The 22824-nt window shown below is 44.7% G+C and overlaps 1 protein-coding gene across 1 annotated transcript; it reads left to right on the top strand.

Moving 5' to 3' along the window:
- Positions 1-1274: 1274 nt before the first annotated feature.
- On the top strand, positions 1275-17764 carry desma (desmin a). The gene is made up of 9 exons (XM_084315014.1): positions 1275-1937; positions 8085-8145; positions 8391-8486; positions 11716-11877; positions 12241-12366; positions 12560-12670; positions 14303-14465; positions 15702-15808; positions 17002-17764. Exons 1-9 carry the CDS (start codon positions 1363-1365, stop codon positions 17041-17043), a joined length of 1443 nt encoding a protein of 480 aa, XP_084171140.1. The 5' UTR covers positions 1275-1362; the 3' UTR covers positions 17044-17764.
- Positions 17765-22824: the final 5060 nt, after the last annotated feature.

The raw sequence follows: 22824 nt of genomic DNA, 5'->3' as shown, positions 1-22824 counted from the left end.
GTGGGATTATTCGGATACACACACACACACACACACACACACACACACACACACACACACACACACACACACACACACCACCCTCCTTCACACGCACACACGCACACACACACACACACACACACACACACACACACACACACACACACACACACACACACACACACACACACACACACACACACACACACACACACACAGCAGCTGCCCCACCCCATCCAGACAATCACTCTCAATGTAGAACTTCCAGCCCACTACTCACATACACACACACACACACACACACACACACACACACACACACACACACACACACACACACACACACACACACACACACACACACACACACACACACACACACACTGCCACCACCCTCCTTCACAGGAATTGTAACCAGACCCCTCCGACAGCTGAATCAAAGAGAGAGAGAGAGAGAGAGAGAGAGAGAGAGAGAGAGAGAGAGAGAGAGCAACAGGAGCACAGTGGGGGGTGGGTGGAGGACAGACATAGATGACAGGGGGGGGGGGGGGGGGGTGATCAAGATATTAACAAGATACTTACAGGACAACAACATGATGAGTACAGACAGCACAGCAGCTTTGTTACATTGTTACATTGTTACACTCATCTGTGACTGAAGACAAACCACCGCAATCACATTACTAATACTCTTTTTTTTTTTTAAGTAGCCAATGACTCGCTGGGTTACTTAAAAACATGCTTAAGGTTCAAATGAATTTGGCTAATCGAAGCATAAGATCACACATCTTGAAATATAATTTAGTCATGAACGTGCTCGGAAGTGATGTGCCATTAGTGTCGTGAATCAAGCAAGCCCCCGGAATAGATCTGATATCGAGTTGAGTCAAGTGTTCCCTTCAGGAATTCAGGTGTCATAGCAGAATGGGGGGCAGGCAGAAGAGGTAATAATAGCACTAGTATTGAACATACTACAACAATAATGGTGGAATGGCCGGATTCACTTGGTCAGTAATAATAGTGATTACCTATTCTATTCTTCGAATGCATTATGGGAGAGATTTCCTTACACAATGAGGTTTTGTGGCAACCCCCTGCTGAATTAGCGATTTAGAGCAATTGGCACAAGGTCTAGGGGCTACGGGGGAGGAGTAGGGGGTATAGGGTAAGGAGAGAGGGGGGGGGGGACACAGAGGAGGGGTCGTAGTGGTCGCGACTGAGTGGGCGTGGTGAAGCTACAAATAGCCGGTCCTGTGGACTGCCGTGTATTAATTGAGTCTCTCTCCCAACTGTCCTGGAAGACAGTCGGACCTCAGCACCTCAACAGGCCACAAGCAGTCAGCCAGTAACCCAGCCAGCCAGCCAGCCAGCCAGTCAGTCATGAGCAAGTCGTATTCTTCCTCTGCCCAGTCGGCCTCCTCGTACCGCCGTACCTTTGGCTCCGGAGTGGGCGCCTCCCCGATGTCCTCCATGTTCTCCTCGTCTCACGGAGGAGGCCGCAGCTCTGGCTCTGCCCAGATGTCCTCCCGTGTCTACGAGGTGAAGTCCGGCGCGCCCAGCTACCACAGGGCGTCCGGGAGCGCCGGGGCCTATGGCTCCTCGTCCGCCTCGGCCCTGCACTCCTACTCCGGGGAGAAGCTGGACTTCAACCTGGCGGACGCCATGAACCAGGACTTCCTAAACACCAGGACCAACGAGAAGGCCGAGCTTCAGCACCTTAACGATCGCTTCGCCAGCTACATCGAGAAGGTGCGCTTCCTGGAGCAGCAGAACGCGGTGCTCACCGTGGAGATAGAGCAGCTGAGGGGCCATGAGGGCACCGGCCGTGTGGCCGAGATGTTCGAGGACGAGATGAGGGAGCTGAGGAGGCAGATCGAGACAGTGACCAGTCAGAGATCCCGCTTCGAGGTGGACAGAGACAACATGGTTGATGACCTCCAGAAACTCAAGTTGAGGTAAGATGGCTGGATGGATGGATGGATGGATGGATGGGTGGATGGATGGGTGGATGGATGGGTGTGTGGGTAGGTGGATGAATGGATGGATCAGAACTAGTCATCTACAGTTTGGCCGTTACGGTTTTCCATGTTATCCTCACAGCCCTGCTCTATGGTTGTTGCTTGGTTGCTTGAAATCCAATGGTAGCTTGGTCTTTAGAATGTTCAGCATCTCACAACGTTGATGTTATGGAGGTCTTTGTTCATTTAGGGTGCGTTCGTAAATTGGCACTCCGAGCACAAACTGGACCATTTGTGAATTCAGAGAGTCACCCTCTGTGTTTTCCGAGCCAACACGGTCTCATAGTTTCTTGTGGTACTAATCGACCACAAGAAAAAAGGTACATAATGTAAGTATGTAAATATATGTAACGGATGGTATCATGAAGGGGAAGGCTAAGAGAATTATTAAGGACTCGAGCCACCCGAACAACTGCCTCTTTGAACTGCTGCCGTCAGGCAAGCGATACAGGAGTCTCAAGGCGAGCACAGAAAGACTCAGAAGTAGCTTCTATCCCCAGGCCATCAGGCTGCTAAACGAACAATGAATGAACACTACACAACAACAACCACCAAACACACATAGCACACACATCCACACGCACACACTCACTTTAAACAAACACACTGCAGCACCCACTACACACACTTTATAGCACACACCCACTTTAAACAAACACACTGTAGCACCCACTCCCCACACTTTATATTTATGGATGAAGGATTGCACTACAACTCGTACACCTTACTGTAAATTGTACCTAAAATTGTACCTCATCCCATTTCTGCTTTGCACTAGATAGTACTGTACATTAGTACACTGCATAGTTGTGTATTGTATATTATATGGTAACTCAGAACATTGTACATATGTCTATACCGAACAACTGTGACCTCATTTTCTTCTTCTAAATTCATGCTATATTATGTTATTATGTTATTTGATACTATCTTGTCTAGCACAGTCTCTGGAGCGTAACAGTAAGAAGCATTTTGTATGAAAGTATTCTGTACTTCTGTATGACAACTATTAAAGAACTTGAACTTGAACTTGATGAAGCGCAGTCACGAAGGACTTCAGATGTTGTGAAGTGGCTGGGGTGAGTAGCGGTGCTATGGGTTAAACTCACCCTCATCCTCAAAAGACAGATAGACACGTTGCAAAGTAGTAAATTCACCTCTTGGTATAGTGGTCTGTGCTGTTGCCTGCGGCGTGGGAGACCTGGGTTTGAAACTCGCTCGGGCATTGAAGTTTAACACAATGCAAAAAGGTGACAATATCAGCTCTGTTACATATATTAGTAATATGTTTACATATTGTATTGGCAAAAGTTCAAAACAAACACCGCAACCAGGAGTTTAACCAACAATCATTGTAGTCATGGGCAAGTGCAAGTCATGGCATCTTTTTCCAATCAAGTTAACTTTCCCTTCTTCCACTTAAAAGGTTTGCCAAAAGTTGCCAAAGATTCTAATTGTTTTCATGCATATATCACAAAAAACTTGTAAAATACGAGTTTCACGTTAGCGGTTACCATTTCCTGGATGACAGTGTGGCCAGCTGGGAAATAACAACCATGATTCGCAGGATTGGTTCGCAGGATTTGTTTGCAGGATTGGTTGCTTCACACTGGCGGCTCAGATTTGGCAATCTGTATAATCAAATTCCTGCCTCCAAAAAGGAGTTAGCTGAAGAAAAAAACACTGTTTTTGAGTGGACTGGACCCTGTGGTACCTAATGGTATCAAGGCAACTGGCTATACTGGCTAGCATGCTAGCTGACATTCAACAACAGTGAAAATAAATCTTTGTCAGATCACAACTTGCCACAGCCTTTTTATATGATTGCGGGAGGGAGTGTGTTCTCTGGCATTTTGCGCTCCGTTTGCAATGGCATCGTAATGCTCTCTATTTCACCCGGAGCATATCTAGATTGCATCTATGAACGCAAACAAACTTGTTATTTACAACAGCTTCCTCTCCTGCAGTGAAGGGAAATGATTAACATATTAGAACAATCAGAAAACAACAGGAAGACAGACAGACATGCAGACATAAAACGTTGTATTCATGTAAGTCAACTAAATAGTATATGACAGACAGATGGACAAAAAGACAGACAGCTGAGCAGGCAGACATGTCTGTGCATGTCATGTCTCTCTCTCTCTCTCTCTCTCTCTCTCTCTCTCTCTCTCTCTCTCTCTCTCTCTCTCTTCTCTCTCGTTCCAGAATGCCAGTCCTCATACCGGACACCTATTATTACCCTTTAGCACATGCTACGTGTCCATAAATAGGCAGACTATCTGTATTTGTATATGTTACTGTGCTGCAGCCCAGAGTACCTGAGGGACCTGCTAACTCAAAACAATTATCTACAGGTTCTAAGTACATCTTGAATCCAGGTTTTTCACAGAATGTTTATAATTACAATTTGTCCTCCATGTCGGAACAGTTGTGCAACACAATGGTTGCTATGTGTTGATATATGAGAATTAATATATAGATAATTATATCAGAATGAGAATTATATCAATATGATACTTATATCAATATGATTAATTATATCAATATGATCATTATATTAATATGATCATTATATCAATATGAGAATGATATCAATATGAAAATTATATTAATATGAGAATGATATCAATATGAGAATTAGATCAGAATGATAATTATATAAATGTGAGAATTATATCAATATGATAATTAGATCAATATGAGAATTACATTAATATGAGAATTATATCATAATGAGAATGATATCAATATGAGAGTTATATCAATAAGAATGATCTCAATATGGGAATTATATCAATATGAGAATTATATCAACAATAATGTAATAAATTGGTATCGTATTACTGGATCTTGTGATACCATGCTTTTCCAGTGTTTTACCTGCTCAAAAGTGGTTACCAATGGTTACAGGCAGGCAGCCATGTTGGAAGAGAGATGGCAAGGTCTCTACTGAGTGCAGTGTATGAACGTGTAGCGTGTTGAACATATAGCTCATACTGTGTGCTGATTCATGTGGTGCGTGGGTGTAGCTGTGGCTCTATTTCTAGCAACTGCTCAGCATTCTAAGTAGGGATTCTCTCACTATGACAGCTGCAGGGGTGAGTGAGTGAGTGAGTGAGTGTGTGTGTGTGTGTGTGTGTGTGTGTGTGTGTGTGCGCGTGTGTGTGTGTGTGTGTGTGTGTGCGCGTGTGTGTGAGAGAGAGAGTGAAATTGTGTGTGTGTATATCAGTGTGTGTCCGTGCAAAAGAACGAAAAAAGCGTGATCACAGTCATACAAACACACACACACTTGTGCCACATACACAGACACAAACGCACAGATCTCTGATCTTCCAGGTCTCTAACAATTATCGCCTGCAGGGACATGGGACGTTTTATAGATGGCACATAGTCTCTCCTATATAGTATAGTATTGAACATCTATATTATAGTATAGTATAGTACATGTCGCTGCTGTCGGGACAAAACCTCATAACTCCATTTTTTTATTTTTTTTTTATTATATAAATCAACTCCGTAGATCATCCTCCATATGTGTGTGTGGGTTTTACAAAGTTTAAACAATGGGAAAGCATTAAACCGAACATCTGTCTAAACCTCCTAACTCTATTCACCCTCAAATCTGTGTTAGTTTTTTTCATCTGCTGAAAAGTTGGGTTTTTGGAGTTATGAGGTTTTGTCCCGACAGCAGCGATGTATACTATAGTATAGCACATGTATAGTATAGTATAGTACATGTATAGTATAGTATAGTGTTTAGATAATGGGTCCATTATAAAAGACAAGGTTAAAGTGGTCTATATAAGGCACGTCTCTGACCTCTACTCTGACCTCTCTGACACTAAAAGAATGACAGCTGTTCAAAAGCTTACAGAGAACGAGAGAGTATGTGCACAGTGTGTTCATGCGTGAGTGAGGGAGTGAATGATTGTCTATGTCCCATAGTGACAATGTGTTAATACACATGGAAGAGAGGGGATATGTAAGGGATAATGTATAGTATTAGCTACGTGGTCATTGTCGCAAAATAATTGACCGACACAGAGTTTAGAATACCGAGGCGCCTCGCCGAGGTTTTCTAAACGTAGTGAAGGTCAATTATTTTGCGACAATGACCGAGTATAGGCTATACATTATCCTGCTTATTACATGGCTAACTTACTACAGTACCAATATACCTAATTCATTTTACACCATCGACAAGACGAGATCAAATGCAGACGCAGTTGTTGTGTGGCTCCGCTGTCATTATTATTATCGCCGGCAGCCGGCAGGTGTGTCTGATTGCACTGATGCAGTGTGTGTCAGTGGGCTTGATTGCTGCAGCTGCGAACAGCGGTCATTATTGCTCGGCAGAGGTCCGTTATCGAGTAATAATGGACCTCTGCCGAGCGCTATTGACCAATCACAATCAAGCATTTCGGCGAATGTTAAAACGCCATGTAATAAAATTAGTTATGTGTCAGGATTCAGGACAGAGAGAGGTAGAGAGACAGACAGAGAGAGAGGTAGAGAGACAGACCGAGAAAGAGGTAGAGAGACAGACAGAGAGGTAGAGAGACAGACAGAGAGAGGTAGACAAACAGACAGAGAGAGGGGTAGAGAGATAGACAGAGATATGTAGAGAGAGAGACAGACCAAGAGAGGTAGAGAGACAGACAGAGAAAGATGTAGAGACAGACAGACAGACAGACAGACAGACAGACAGACAGACAGACAGACAGACAGACAGACAGACAGACAGACAGACAGACAGACAGACAGACAGACAGACAGACAGACAGACAGACAGACAGACAGACAGACAGACAGACAGACATTGAGGTAGAGAGACAGACAGACAGAGAGAGAGAGAAGTAGAAAGGCAGACAGAGAGAGAGGTAGAGAGACAGACAGGTAGAGAGACAGACAGACATAGAAAGGTAGAGAGGTAGAGACAGACAGAAAGGTAGAGAGGTAGAAGACAGACAGAGAAAGGTAGAGAGACAGACAGACAGAGAGGTAGAGAGACAGACAGAGAAAGGTAGAGAGATAGAAGACAGACAGAGAAAGAGGGAAAGGACAGGAGGTTATGAGAGGTGATAATAGTTATATAACTGCTCCCAGAGGACCTTTAAGGTGACGGTGCAGAAGGTTACTGTAGGTGTGAGAGGTGAGAGGTTTCAGAAGGTGTAAAAGTCAGTCCTATTCATAGAGTTCTCATGACGGCCATGAACGCAATTCATTGGCTGTGGTTGTCATGTGATTATACTTTTATACTTTTTATCATAATCACCTGTTGTTTGCCTACCAAGATGGAACACTATGGATTTACCATGCTGTACTATGATAAGACGAGTCAGTGTCATCTTGGAAACGCTTTCACTACTGAGAGACAAATGGCGTTGTAAGAAGTAGCATTGTCCCCAGTGCTGAATAACTGTGACCTATCCTCTTATTATTATTCTAGTTTAGAACGTTGGGGCTGTGACCCGTCCTCTTATAATTATTCTAGTTCAGAACGTTGGGGATATGACCCATCCTCTTATTATTATAGTTTAGATCATTGGGGCTATGACCCATCCTCTTCCTCTATGGAATTCTTGACTAAAACAGATCTAACACCACATTATCTTCTCAGATGGGGGTCCCTGGAACAAGATCTAATGTTCTAAGGCAGTGCTTCCCAATCCTCTCCTCGAAGCACCCCAGCCATTCCATGCATTTGTTAAATTCCACCACCAGCACACCTGATTCAACTTAATTAACAAGCCCTTTATTAGTTGAATCAGGTGTGCTGGTGGTGGAATTTAACAAATACATGGAACGGCTGGGGTGCCTCGAGGAGAGGTTTGGGAACCACTGTTCTAAGGGGTCCATAGCCTATTAAGTGTCTATCTGGGGGTCCTTGACATGAAAAGGTTTGAGAACCACTGGTCTAGATCACACACCCCTATATTCAATGAAATACAAGTCAGTTCAAACAGTTACTTATTCGTACTATTGCTACACAGGAAACCCTGACTGTGCATTATTTTATACCTTTTTATTTATACCTCTCCTTTTCTCTCCCCATCTCTCTCTCTCTCTCTCCATCTCCAGACTTCAGGAAGAGATCCACCAGAAAGAGGAAGCTGAGAACAACCTCTCTGCCTTCAGAGCTGTATGTATTTAATCTTCATCCCTCCCTCTCTTCCTCCTCTCCATCCTTCCTCTTCCTCTAGACCTCCCTCTTCCTCATTACAACTCCTCTCCCTCTTTTTCCTTTCCTCTCTTCTCTTCATCTCCTCCTCTCTCCATCCTCTCCTTCTGTCTACATATTTTCTCCCTCCTTTCAAGTAATGTATATATTAATGTATCTCATCCATTGATTGGTTGATTGATTGATTGATTGATTGATTGTTCCAGGATGTGGACAATGCCACCCTTGCCAGGCTGGATCTGGAGAGACGCATTGAGAGTCTGCAGGAGGAGATCGCCTTCCTGAAGAAGATCCATGAAGAGGTAAGCTGTCTGTGTCTGTCTGTCTGTCTGTCTGTCTGTCTGTCTGTCTGTCTGTCTGTCTGTCTGTCTGTCTGTCTGTCTGTCTGTCTGTCTGTCTGTCTGTCTGTCTGTCTGTTCATGAGGCATTTTCATACTAAAGTGGTTACAGGTTTTTACCATGTTGTAAAAAAGAGAACTACACTAACATTCTGTGCAAGGCCCCTGTTAAAACATCTTACAAATAGTACTATGGACACTGTTCATTCAACATTGAAATGGAAGTCTGCATAGAACTATCTAACTAATCTAACTAGGGCTAGGTCTATATAATCATATATACAGAACCATGTGTGTCTGAGTGAGTGACATTTGCGTGCAGTGACATTACAGCAGATAAGCCACGGATTCCTCTGTGCGCCACAGAGGGTGTGGCGTATCATATGACAGCAGTGTGTGAGGATACTGTATGTCAAATGTGTCACACATTCATCCACTGCTACTGCCGTACATGCAAGGGCAAACATGGCACACATATTCACACACTATCTATTTCTCATTCTCTCTGCATGCCTGTCTCTGTCTCTCACTCACTCACTCACTCACTCACTCACTCACTCACTCACTCACTCACACATCTCTCATGCCACTTAATGGGCAACTACACCAATGGGCAACAACTATGTCTCTCTCCATACCCCTTCCTCTCTCTCTCTCTCTCTGTCCCCTACTCTCTCTCTCCCCCTCTCTATCTGTCTCTCTCCCCTACTCTATCTCTCTCTCTCCATCTCCCCCTCTCTCTATCTCTGTCTCTCCATCTCCCTCTCCCTCATTCTCCATATCTCTCGCTCTCGCTCTCGCTCTCGCTCTCTCTCTCTCTCCATATATCTGTCTCTCTCAACATAATCATTGACTCTAAGGGCAAAAAAGACGTTCTCGTTTACCAGACAGAGTATGTCACACACACACACACAGTTGCACACATACACACATAAGCGTGTGACATGTTGAGGTCCTTTCATGTCGTCTCTCCTGTCCTGTGTCAACTCTGACCTCCATGCAATGTTGAGCTGCTGATTGGTTGAAGGGAGCGAGTCAGCTGTTCTGGGTGCCCGGGTGTGTGTGTGTGTCTGTGTGTGTGTGTGTGTGTGTGTGTGTGTGTGTGTGTGTGTGTGTGTGTGTATATTCAACAGATGTACAGCTATTCATAGCCTTGGATCTGTCAGAAAGACAGCTGAGGGGGACCATGGTCTACCAAATATATATTTAAAATCTAGGAAGACTTTAACAATGTTCAATCAATCCCTAAATCCACAGCAGTATTTGGCCTATTGTACACAGTATAACACCAGTCAAATATACACTGTTATTATTGGATATTAATGAGACGGACCCCTAATTAAGCCTCCTGCTAAAATTTTGAAGATATTTCCGAGATGATATGACATGTTACACTTACAGTGTGATGTCATAGAAGCAGGGGTGTAAAGTACTTGAGTAATTGTACTTCGTTACAATACTTAAGTACTGTTTTGGGGGATTTGTACTTTACTCTAGTATTATTAGGTTTGTATACTTTGTACTTTTACTCCATTACATTTCAGAGAAAAAAAACATACTTTTTACTCCTTGCATTTAAAATGCAGACCTACAAAGTACAAAGTACAAATCTCACAGGACCAACCATTTTAATTAGTATATTTGAATTGTTTATCTGGCCAAACTAACGTTAACGTTATTAATCCTGCGACCGCAGGTAAACAGCCAATCAAATCCCCATCAATGGAAAAATGAACCCGCCCATACCCATGCTGATTGGTCCTTGTGCAAGACTAGAAAGCGGGGATCTTTGATTAAACACCTGCTATCAGAGAAATAGACAGTCAGATCTGCATTATGCTGTGGTTAATATTGTGATATTATTCAGGGTACTCCAGTATTCTGTCTTTAATATTGTGATATTATTCAGGGTACTCCAGTATTCTGTCTTTAATATTGTGATATTATTCAGGATAATCCAGTATGCTGTGGTTAATATTGTGATATTATTCAGGATACACCATTCTGTTTTTAATATTGTGATATTATTCATGCTGTGATGTGAATGCCCTTCATGTTAGTTTACCTTCAATGGAGAAGTGCATTAAATTATTTTAATGCAAAAAAAGTGTCCTCTGTTCTTTCATTTCAGCATTGTCCATCGCAGAACACATTCCATTGTGGGCAGAGTGTATGCTTGGTTTCATTCCAGCCTTGCCTAAACACCAGCTGATGATTTCACTAATTGGCTCACCTCTTCAACTAACTCACCTGGTGCAATGTGTAGTTAAAATGAAAACTTGGCCCATGATGGAATGAGTTTGGGACCCCTGGTCTATCTCTTTAAAAAAGAATTACTTTTACTTTTTAGTACTTAAGTACATTTAAAAGTAGGACTTTTTGACTTTTACTCAAGTGCGTTTTTAGCCAGATACTTTGACTTTTACTTGAGTCAGATTTTGAGACAGTACCCATACTTTCACTTAAGTATAATTTCTGGGTACTTTTTACACCCCTGCATAGAAGTGGACTAGAAGTGGATGTGCATTTTGCTTTATTTTGCCTCAAACCAAATTTAGCATTTTGTTCATGTGGTCCACTATTATACAACACAGTTTGTGCAGCTCTAGCCACTCAGATGCTCTGGTCTGGTCAGTGGCTACAACACTCACATAATGCGCCAGTCACCCAGTCAGTCAGTCACTCACTCAGTAAGCAGCTGAGACACATATTGGCCGGTCTCCCCAGGGTCTCCCCATGTCTCCCAGGGTCTCCCCATGTCTCCCAGGGTCTCCCCATGTCTCACAGGGTCTCCCCAGGGTCTCCCCTGGTCTCCCATGGTCTCCCATGGTCTCCCGAGGTCCGGCAATAACTCCTGGGATTATATATAACAGTGGTTCTGTGCAAAACAGCTCCAGTGGCAGTGATTTATCAAAGTGATTTATCCGACGTTTCAGTAGGAGATGGCAGGGTTTTATACACAGGGGTTACTGTGAAAGCCTTGAACTCACATGGCAACTTTAATAAATCATTGGAGATATTCTGACGTCTCTGAGATGAGGAAGAGGTGCTCCCTCTTGTGTCTGGATGTAAAATGTACTGTCAGTGTCCTAGGTGTGAATCTGGCCTGAGACAACAACTCTTTATAACCTCTCTCTCTCTCTCTCTCTCTCTCTCTCTCTCTCTCTCTCTCTCTCTCTCTCTCTCTCTCCAGGAGATCCGCGAGCTTCAGAGCCAGATGCAGGACAGCCACGTCCAGATCCAGATGGACATGTCCAAGCCAGACCTGACCGCCGCCCTGAGGGACATCCGGGCCCAGTACGAGGGCATCGCCGCCAAGAACATCTCAGAGGCTGAGGACTGGTACAAGTCCAAGGTAGGAAGACGGAACATCTCAGAGGCTGAGGAAAAGCTACCGGCCAAAGAAGGAAATTAGCGAGGAACACAATAGTTTCCAATGTTGCTGCTGTCAGGATAGAATACTCCCGTCTCAAAGAATGTCCACTTTTCAGGAATGAAGAAAAACAATCTGATGTTTTTTTCAGATTGAGTCATAGATTCATGGCTTTACTGCCAGCATGCACCACACACACACACACACACACACACACACGCACACGCACACGCACACGCACACACACACTTGTATACACACTCGCACACAGTACTGTTTTTTATTACCATGCATAACACAAATCTCTCCCTCTCTCCCTCTCTCCCTCTCTCCCTCCCTCCCCAGGTGACAGACCTGAACCAGGCAGTGAATAAGAACAACGATGCTCTTCGTCAGTCCAAGAAGGAGAGCATGGAGTTCAGACACCAGATCCAGTCCTACACCTGTGAGATCGACTCCCTCAAGGGAACCGTAAGTAGATTCTAGAGGTTTTAAATACCTGAACTAGGCTGGTAGCTTTGTCTACTCTACTTATAGCCACTTTTGACTAGACTCCAAAATCGAATTTATATTTTTGAATCAAATGTAGCTGGTGGATTCATAAAAAAAAAGTAGGACAGCAACTCAACTCTCTCTCTCTCTCTCTCTCTCTCTCTCTCTCTAGAATGAGTCCCTGCTGCGTCAGATGAGGGACATGGAAGAGCGTATGGGAAACGAGGCTGGAGGTTACCAGGACGCTATCACCAGGATGGAGGCAGATATCGCCAAGATGAAGGTGATTTGGTTATTTCTTTAGATGTATATATATATATATATTTTTTACTGGAGCTGTTGGTAGAGAGGTTGCTCAGGCTCTACTATGTGTGCCTTATCACAGTCTGTATTTAAGCCTGATTTCCACTAGGTAGGTTGAATCTGATCTCTCCACACACAATTACACACGCACGCACGCACGCACACACACACACACACGCACGCACACGCGGGCGCACACACACGCACGCACGCACGCACGCACGCAAGCACGCACACACACACACACACACACACACACACACACACACACCACACATCCTCACTTGCACTCTCTCTCACACACACACTACAAAAGTACAAAACATGTCCCTTTAAGAAACACAACTGTACATTAGTATAATTATTGTATATAGTACTTGACCTTAATTCTTAAGCTTAGCATTGTATTGTATTTTATTCGTATAACTTTTTAGCATGTCTATTTTATTATTTGTATTAGGGATGTCCCGATCGCCTTTTTTTGCTCCCGATCCGATCCCGATCATGTGATTTTAAATATCTACCGATCCGATCGTTTCCGATCCGATCTTTCACATTAGTAATCAATTTTGACGCATTTTTGTCAGAAACTGGCGGAGCAAGACAAGCCCCTCTGTTGCCTAATACTAGATAGTCCCTCGAGGGGCGCGAGCGCGGAGGCTCTTGTTATTACATTCACCCTGAGAAATGTGCTTCTGCTTCATATGAGAAATATTAAAAGTTTCAATATATGTTTGCACATTAGTATACATTCAGTGTTCGACTTACGTAATGATCCATTCTGGTCTGAAACGCCGACGATAATCCTCAGTCACAGCAAATAATTGACGTTATCCTCCAGGTGAAAAGTTAGTCTGAAAACTTCGCCTCCAGCCTGCTGCTTCATGAGTTTTTCCTCCACGCGGAATCATGTCCTCCTTGCAAACATTGCAACTGGCTTGACTTTCTATTTTAAAATGCTTAGTTCCAAACCTCTGACATTAAGTCTAGCTGCTCAAGTCAGTGGATAACCGTGTTTCGAGAGCGACGTGTTGTACTGTTGTTGTGATGTGAGCGTGTAGCCGGTCTAAATTAAAGGGAATGTGTTTGTTGCAACGGTGTAAATTAAAGGGAATGTGTTTGTTGTGGACAATTATTCTGCTCTGTGTGACAATAAATACATTAATGATGATATATTATATGTAATTTAAAACCAAAACTAAGGCCTCCGTATGAGTTTAAGACGTGGACATGGTCATGTTTGTTGAATATAATTTTTTTTTTTTGACTGCCGATTTTTATTATTTTTTTTCCCCGATCCCAGATCCTCTGAAAAGCACGTGATCGGCGCCGATCCCGATCACGTGATCGGATCGGGACATCCCTAATTTGTATCTTTGCACAATCGAGGCGGGCATGGCCACCTTCATTTCACTACATGTCTTGTGTATGTACGTCACAAATAAATCTCTTGAATCTTGAATGCTACATGCTAGTGAGCTCTGTGGTCCTGGTGCTTCTCCCGCTAGTTGTCCAACATTTACATCGTTGTTTACCGCAAAGTGTTGTTTATCTATAGTCCTTTATATGTTGATTTGTAACAATTATTGATTCATTCTCTACCGAATGAAAGGACGACATGGCCCGCCACCTCAGAGAGTACCAGGACCTGCTGAACGTGAAGATGGCTTTGGACATTGAGATCGCCACCTACAGGAAGCTGCTGGAAGGAGAGGAGACCAGGATCACCACCACCACCATGCCTCAGAACGCTTACTCCTCCATTGGATACAGAGGTGAGAGGGGAAAGAAAACATACAAACTCATCACTGTTCAAAGGTCTCTTTTTACGTTGAATCTGAGACGTCGGCAATCTACGCAAAATAGCCCCTCTTCTTGGTGGTTGTTTACATTATTTGTTTTGGTCTGATGTGGGGGGTGGAGGTGGGTGAGGACAGTGGATGGGTTGTTATTGCTGGCCGCACCTCAGGTTCAGCCAAGAGAGGTCTGGATAGATTCACTGTATATCAAGTTACAAAACTCCAACCAACAGACCAAAACAAAAAGGTGCAATACCAAGCTGTTTGACAGTATTACTGATTCTACCTTTAAAGGGGATCATATATGGGGATTTATTTTACATTTTGAGGCAGTCTGTTGGGAGCAATTTTGGGATCTTGACACAACATAGCTGTAGGGACAGATTTCGTCCTGCAGGTGGTGCTGTATGACATACTGTAAGATCTCCTCGTGACAGTTTGATTCATAGAGGCGATTCCTCCATGAGCCACACATCAATAATCCTTCTGCCCACTTCACACACATGCCCTTCAATAATTCCAACACTAAATTAATTATTCAGGTCAATAACTCCCCTCACTCCCTTTTGTGGCCGGCAAAATGGAAAGCGCTAAATGTGATAGATGAGGTACAGCTGCAGTACTAGCAGACTACACCAGAGATATTGACCATTATAGTTCTCAGTGGTTCAGCCGCGTTCACGCCACAATCCTGCTCCATGATTGACTCAGACTGATTTTGGGATGTTGAGAAACATGGTGTCTTCGGTACGCCCCGTTTCTCCTCCATGTTGCAAGAGACAGCGGTTGTCGTGTGTTGATGTGATGGATAAGAAAAACATAATCATATGGTTAAACAGGTCACAGTGGAACATTAATGTTGTGCTTTTCCAGTAATTTACCCACTTTACCGCTTGTTTAAAGGAGGAATCTTGTTTAAATTCCAGGATTTTGCTTAAATGTGCTATAGGTAACATTCAGCCACTAGATGTCGCACTAGAGCACTGGACCCGCAACATAATTATACATTCATAATTCATAAAAGAATATTTTGGGGGGAGCAATCATTTGATTCCACACCTTTGTAAAAGCTCTGTGGATGTATTCTTAATGCAATACATAATCCTCTGTATTTAAAACCACAAAGCAATGTGAATTGTGAATAAAGTCCGATGACTAAAGCTGTAGTCCGTGATGTATTTGTAACGTTACCCATGTCCTCTGTCTGTCCAGAGACCAGCCCCGAGTCCCAGCACCGGCCTGAGTCCCAGCATCGCTCCTCAGAGGTTCACTCCAAGAAGACTGTCCTCATCAAGACCATCGAGACCCGCGACGGAGAGGTCAGACACACACAATGTTCATCCCTATGTCTGTGTCTCTGTCTTACATCCTCTCATTGTCCTACAAACAAGCGCACACACAATATGCACATTGATTGACAGATACATAGACTGTGTGTACCACACTAAAGCACCTATTTCATTCATAATCTTTCAGGATATGATCATTTTCAGACTGATACCGCCCATGCTGTGTTATTCTCGATCTAGATGAAGTATAGCAGGAGCGAGGCTGCCGCTAGTGCTGCCAGTCTGCAGTGTGTAAGTCTGCTTCCCACCTCCACTCTAGAGCACCTGGGAGTCACTATAAGTCTGCTTCCCACCTCCACTCTAGAGCACCTGGGAGTCACTATAAGTCTTCTTCCCACCTCCACTCTAGAGCACCTGGGATTCACTATAAGTCTGCTTCCCGTCTCCACTCTAGAGCACCCGGTAGTCACTATAAGTGGATGCACACTACCAGACTTCATTCAGCCTTACTGGTTTGTCTCGTTCATAATCACAGATCCCACTTCCCGCAGCTTTTCTTTTAAAGGTGGAATCTGTAATAGGTCTCTTTTTCCTAGAGGTCGTTGTTTGATGGTATTACAGATTCTACCTTTAAGGGTTTAACACAGGCACCTTGTTCTTGAAAGTTTGACTGGGATGATTTGTGATTGGTTACTTTATATAAAACCTTTAATAATTGCTTGGTCACAAATAAAGCCTGTCTCTCGTTGTATCCAAGGCGATATCTTGATATTTTTAGCAAATCAATGCCTTTCTATATGGTGTTTAAGGAGTCCAGGCAGGCCTTGTAAGTTTTACGGTAGACCAAGAAGTCCTGTAGCGTGCTTTCCACCCTGAGTACCGACCTACTGGTATAAGTAGAGGATCAGGACACGTCACTCTACCCTCTGAGACCAAACGGCTTAACCGCTGTCCTCAGATCCTGCAGCTTTCACCCTGCACAGTGCCTCACCCCCACACCTGCACTCCCTCAGTACACTGTACACAAAGAGACATATAGACCTGTTTGCTTTTCATTCAAACCCTCCCTCCCTCCTTCCAGCGGCCTTAGGCCACCCCTGCCACAGCTGCGCGCATTGAGCACATTTTGAAAAGTCCTAACAGCAGATTTACTCCCATTAAAAACTCACAAGAGCAGCCTTCTATCGATCTATCTATCCTAATGGTCTGTCTCTTATTCTCAGGTGGTCAGTGAATCTACACAGCACCAGCAGGACATCATGTAAACAACAACGTCCACAACAAGGACGATGGCAACAACAACAACAACAACACGTAAACAGGAAGAAACAACAACAACGTGATTACAAAAATATATTTTTGAAAAATGGACGTCTTGATACCATCACCACCACGGCCCTTTGAAAGCGGAGCCTCTTTCCGGGGTCTGTGTGTTGCTGAGAGAGCTATCTTTAGCTCATTAGAGAAGGTGATTATTTTTAAGGAAGGTGATTATTTAAAGGAAGGTGATTAAAGTAGTTTGTCTCAGGCCAGATTGCTACAGATGGAGCCGTCATAGAAGTCCTTTGATTTTTTTGTCCTTCTTCTCCTTTTTATAAATTTTTTTTTTGTAACTGCAAGGTTGCTGCACTATAACCTCCCTGTTTAAAGAGGAAAATTCCGGAGGGTCTCTCTCCTCACCTTTGTGCCATCAGAAGTGTAGCAAGAACAGTCTGGCAACCGGTTGTTTCAATCACACACCGTGCGTGTAAAAACCTAACAGACAGTTATTCGTTAAATCAGTCTGTTTAAAACTAATGTACGATAGACGTAAGATAAACTGTGACAGGGGACATCTATGATGACTGTAGCTGTAGGGCTGTATTCAGTGATCCAGTGAGGAACTCAACAGCATGCGTGGACGTGTCTTTATATGTGTGTGTGCCGGGCTGGCAGGTTGTTGTTTCACTGTGCCGTGGATCTCAATCAATAAACATAAACATGTTATCCCTGTGTGTAATTGCATTTTTATAAATAATCATTTAAAGCTGCTATAGATAGAATTTTCTTATGTGGAATTATCATTTAAAAAAGAAATCATTGAACAAAAATGTGCAGGTCCGAAATTAATGTTGTTTAAATGGTAAATGGACAACATTTATATAAGACTTTTATCCGAAGCACTACAACTCATGCCTCACATTCACCCATTCACTCACATATTCACACCAACGGAGGAGTCAACCATGCAAGGTGCCGACCTGCTCATTGGGAGAAATTAGGGATCTTGCTCAAGGACACTTCGACACGTTGCAGGGAGGAGTGGGAATTAGGGATGTCCGATATTATCGGCCTACCGATATTATCGGCTGATATTGCCATTAAAATGTAATATCGGAAAATATCTATCGGTTTAAAAAAAATAAAATAAAATCTTATTTTTTTACATTTATTTAAGTTTTATTTACCCAGGCAAGCGTGTAAGAACAAATAATTTTATTTATTGTCAAAGTATGCATACTGTTGTGTTAATTCCACAACAAGAGATATGTAATGTTAATTACTTGAAATTATTCAGTTTCTGGGGGGGGGGGGGGTGGGGGGGCCCTGCATATATCGGTATCGGTTGATATTGGTATCGGAAATTAAGGAATGGACAATATCGGTATATCAGATATCGGTAAAAAAGCCAATATCGAACATCCCTAGACTGGGAATCGAACTGAGGACCTTCCGATTACGTTGCAGGCATATATCCCGTGTGAATACCAAACCCAGCCGCATTTCTCGGAGACGCTCTCTGATTGGCCGACGCCTGTTTCTACACTGGTTAAGCTTAGGCACTCTTCGTAGTTGGTTAGAGTTTGTCTTAGAGCGTGGCGGCAAGTTCTTTCGACGGTTAAGCTTAGGCACTCTTTTGAAGTTGGTTAAGGTTAGAGTTTGTCTTAGAGCATGGCGATAGAACGCCAGGTAGTTTGCAAGCTGTTTGACGTGGAAATGGGCAAAGACACAGCTCGTCACGGATTGGGCAAACGCGTCAGTGGCCAATCGGAGAGCGTCTCCGAGAAATGCGGCTGGGTTTGGTATACACGCATATATCCCCTCCCTACTTCCCATTTCCCCACGTGGAATGCACCTGATTGGATAAATTACATGCTGGTGCTCTAGTGCGACATCTAGTGGCTGAATGTTATCTATAGCACATTTAAGCAAGTCTTCATATATTATCTTTCTCTTCAAGTGGTAATATATTCTAATTTCTGTTGATTTTGGTGACAACTATTGATGATAAGTAAAACACATCACTTCCTGTGCCCCAGATGAATTCCCTGGGAACAGCGGATGAAAAAGCATTCATGATAGAATCACTATTGTGTTAGTTTTTTCCCCCCACATTTTTGTTTATTATACCTTTTTGAGGACATACAAGAAAATATATGCATTATTAAATTGCCATTGCCCACATAGGACAGATTAAAGTAAAATATTACAACAAACCACTGACTGTAACCAATGCTGTTTTTCTGAGATTGGTTGCCCAATAGTAGGCTCTGAAGTTAAAGCTATGCCACCAATAGAGCTTTACTAATTCTGGGAACTTTATTAATCCAAATGAATTTGGACACTAGGCTATTTTGTGAAAGAATGAGTGGGGAAGAAAGATAGGCAGGCACTGGACATGATAAGATAACCTTGGGAGGGAATTCATCTTTAACACAATTGATAGGTGCAGCAAGAGAGAGAGGTAATAATGACCAATGTTCAAAATGTTCCTGAAATCGGGTCAGTAGAGAGACAATTTAAATTTACAACCGACTTATTAACGCACTGCGTCTATAAAATTATTTGTCATTGCCTCGTGGAGCGATTAGGCAAACACAACCGACATGATTGCGCCCCTAGTGGTCCCCTACTATTGTGTTTAACTGGTTATAGGTAGAATCACTATTGTGTTGTATCAGTTTAACTGGTTATAGGTAGAATTACATATTGTGTTGTATCAGTTTAACTGGTTATAGGTGGAATTACATATTGTGTTGTATCAGTTTAACGTTAGGTTATAACTATAACCAAGTTCTGTTAGTAATGGTGACGCTCGGCGTCACTCACGCACTGTACCTCGCTTGTGCATGCGCACTGAATAAAAATTCCACAATGTACCTTTATCCCAATATTCGTCTGACCACACCCCCATCAGCTTACCTTCATAAGCAGGTGTGTGGCCACCTACTCGCCTCCTTCCCAAGCTTTCACCACAAGGTGAGATCAAGGGCTGCAGCGGCGTCGGACGCCAAGCGTCACCATTACTAACAGAACTTGGTTATAGTTATAACCTAACGTTCTGTATCGTAACGGCTCTCGCTCGGCGTCACTCACGCACAAGGGAGGCCGAGCGAGAGCCATCGGCCGACAAATACACCCCGCTGAGGCCCCCCACAACCATCAGATCAGGGAGGACCGAGCCCCCCCGACCCCCCCTAATGGAGGGCACCCCCCCTATTGGGGGATCACGGGAGGGCGACGGACCCGACCGTGCGAAGAGGCACTCAAGCAACTCAACGCACAGGGTGAGCAGACCGTGGCCTGACCCCACGACTACCCACACGCACAACCCGCATGCCACCCGGGAACGAACGGAAGGAACGACCTCGTTACTGCCCCCAGAAACAACAGGGTCAAGAGCAAACCCAACCCCGTGGCAAGGCCGTAGCAGCGGAGCGCGAAGGAAGACCAAGACCCACCAAAGGGACTGGACCCCCTGGAAAACAGGGGCCCGGAGAAGTCCATGATGCCAGCATCAAGACCCCACCAGGTGGTCACCTAGTGACCCCGCCCCCCACATAGCCAGCGTATTCGGACAAAGGCCCCTCACAAGAGCGGGCCCTGTCCCCCCAATAGCACACCGCCTGGCACACTGACCCTGCAGGACAGGCAGTCAGCATGGCCGTAAGAACCAAAGGCTTACCACGGAAGCAGGCAGCGCACCGGGGAAACCAGGCAACAGGCTGTAACCCGAGCCTGGAGTACTGCGGACGAGACAGGCGCCAGAGGGGTCAGCTGAAACAGCCGCCCCGGCGGAAGGGGCGTATGCTGGCGCTGTTGACCACCATGACAAAGCCTCCCTCAATGAGGCAGTGAAGGCTGACACGATTGGCAGACGTCATGAACGTGCAGGGGCACACTCAACCGGGCAACCCGGGAGTTGACACTGCACCAACACACCAGAGAACCAACCACCCAGTCGTTACCCTATGCAGTGGTTGGTCCCATAACCCCTCAAGAAAAAACTCCAAAACGTACCTGCGGGCACTACCGCAGTACAAGTGTTTCAGTTTCCTATGGGTCGACGAAACATTACTTCGGACCGGGCCCGGCGATACGGGGAGCACAGGGTCCCCCGAGGAGGTCAAAGACCACCCCAACAGGCCCCTCTTCGCCATGCGTAAGAGAAGAGCGAAAAGAATGGAGAACCAGTCCCAAGCACCCCGTACTTGGTATTCCCAGGAGGTCTCCCAACCAAGACCAACCTGCGTAGCGGCCGTGTACAGGTTGGCACGGCCGTAAGCCATTACGACAGTGCAGAGTACAACGTACCCAACAAGGGTCTCCATAGCGCCTAACCCTGTGACACCCGGACCGACCTGGCATTTCTCCCCCTGGAAAAAGCCCAAGTCCCTCAGGGTACCAGAACAGCAGATCTGCATCCCTGGCGGACAACGGGTTCAACTGATCCGGACCAACGTGACCAGAACCAGTCCCGTGCCCTAACCACGCCGACATGCCAACTCCAGGAGAAGGGGCAGATATGCGTGTTGACCTTAAACATGAAAAGAAGGCGCCACCCAGCCGTTCGGTGCGAACCGCGCCCGGTGGCCCACCCCCAGGGCGTGAGACCCTTCTACGTATGTTCAGATCCATTCCGTCATCATCCCCTGATATGAACAAGAATCCGTCGACAACCAACATAGGTCGTCGGAAGAGGAAAAACCCCCATCCCAGTTGCTCTATAAAAATCGCTGTTTTAATCCCAAGCAACCAAGGCGCGCCAGTCAGTTGTTTGATGTTCAACAGAACACCCCGATCTAGCACTATGTGTGCGTCGGGCATATCCACATCAATAAACAGGCTATTTAGACCTTTCATTGAATCCCCAAGGCGCCCAGGGGAACGACAAGAGGGGTGTGATGCTTCCTAACCCCAACTCTTTTTAATAACAAAGAAAGAAGCATCAACAGCATAACCCAATCTGCACAGCTGGGAGTAAAAACTGTTTATATTTTTACATCCAGTCACCCTTTATTTAGAAAGTTTAGACCGAAATTCCCCAGAAAGCCTTCCCACAAGGGGAGCTCCAGTAGCTCACCACGTATCTCGGCGCTATTTCTGCGTCGGGAGGAGCCGTGTAACGTCACGGTTCTGGTTGACTCCGAGTTCGATTCCCGGACCCGCCGTCATTTGCCGAATGTCTTCCCCTGTTCTCCCACCCGTTTCACTCTACAACTGTCGGTCACGCTTGACCAGAAAAGCGATAAACGCTAAAAAAAAAAAAAAAAAAAAAAAAAAGAAAGCCTTCCCACATGAGCCGTAGTATGAAAAAGACATGGCAACTGTGAGTCACGTGACCAACTGACTCAAGTTTACACATAAAATAGAGCGTAGCAGACCCGTAAGCCTTACGCTCTAACCCGACACTTTAACACCACAGACCTTACGTAAAGATCTAACTCACGGAAGCCGTCGTCATAGCAACGTATATGCTATGACGGGGGGAAACCCCGCACACGACTCCTGTTTGTAATAGGAGCCGCGTCAGGACAACCCTCCCCCCCCCCCTCCCCCGCCAAGTCGTTGAACGGCTCGGCCTTGACTGGCTCAACAGGAGATGAGAAAAAATCCCCTTGACCAATCAAGTGGGAAGGAGGGGTTTATTCGACACCCCCTCACAAAAAACCATTTTTCCCCTACACACAAAAAACAACTGTAGCATTTTGAGACCTTTGGTAGAACGCCAATGTATAGCGTAAGCTAATACAATGCCCGCTACCCACAGACTGTGAACAGGATTT

The sequence above is a fragment of the Notolepis coatsorum genome (genome assembly GCF_963971535.1).
Source record: "Notolepis coatsorum genome assembly, chromosome: 5".
NCBI classification, from domain to species: Eukaryota; Metazoa; Chordata; class Actinopteri; order Aulopiformes; family Paralepididae; genus Notolepis; species Notolepis coatsorum.
This window is presented reverse-complemented; position numbering and strand designations above follow the sequence as displayed.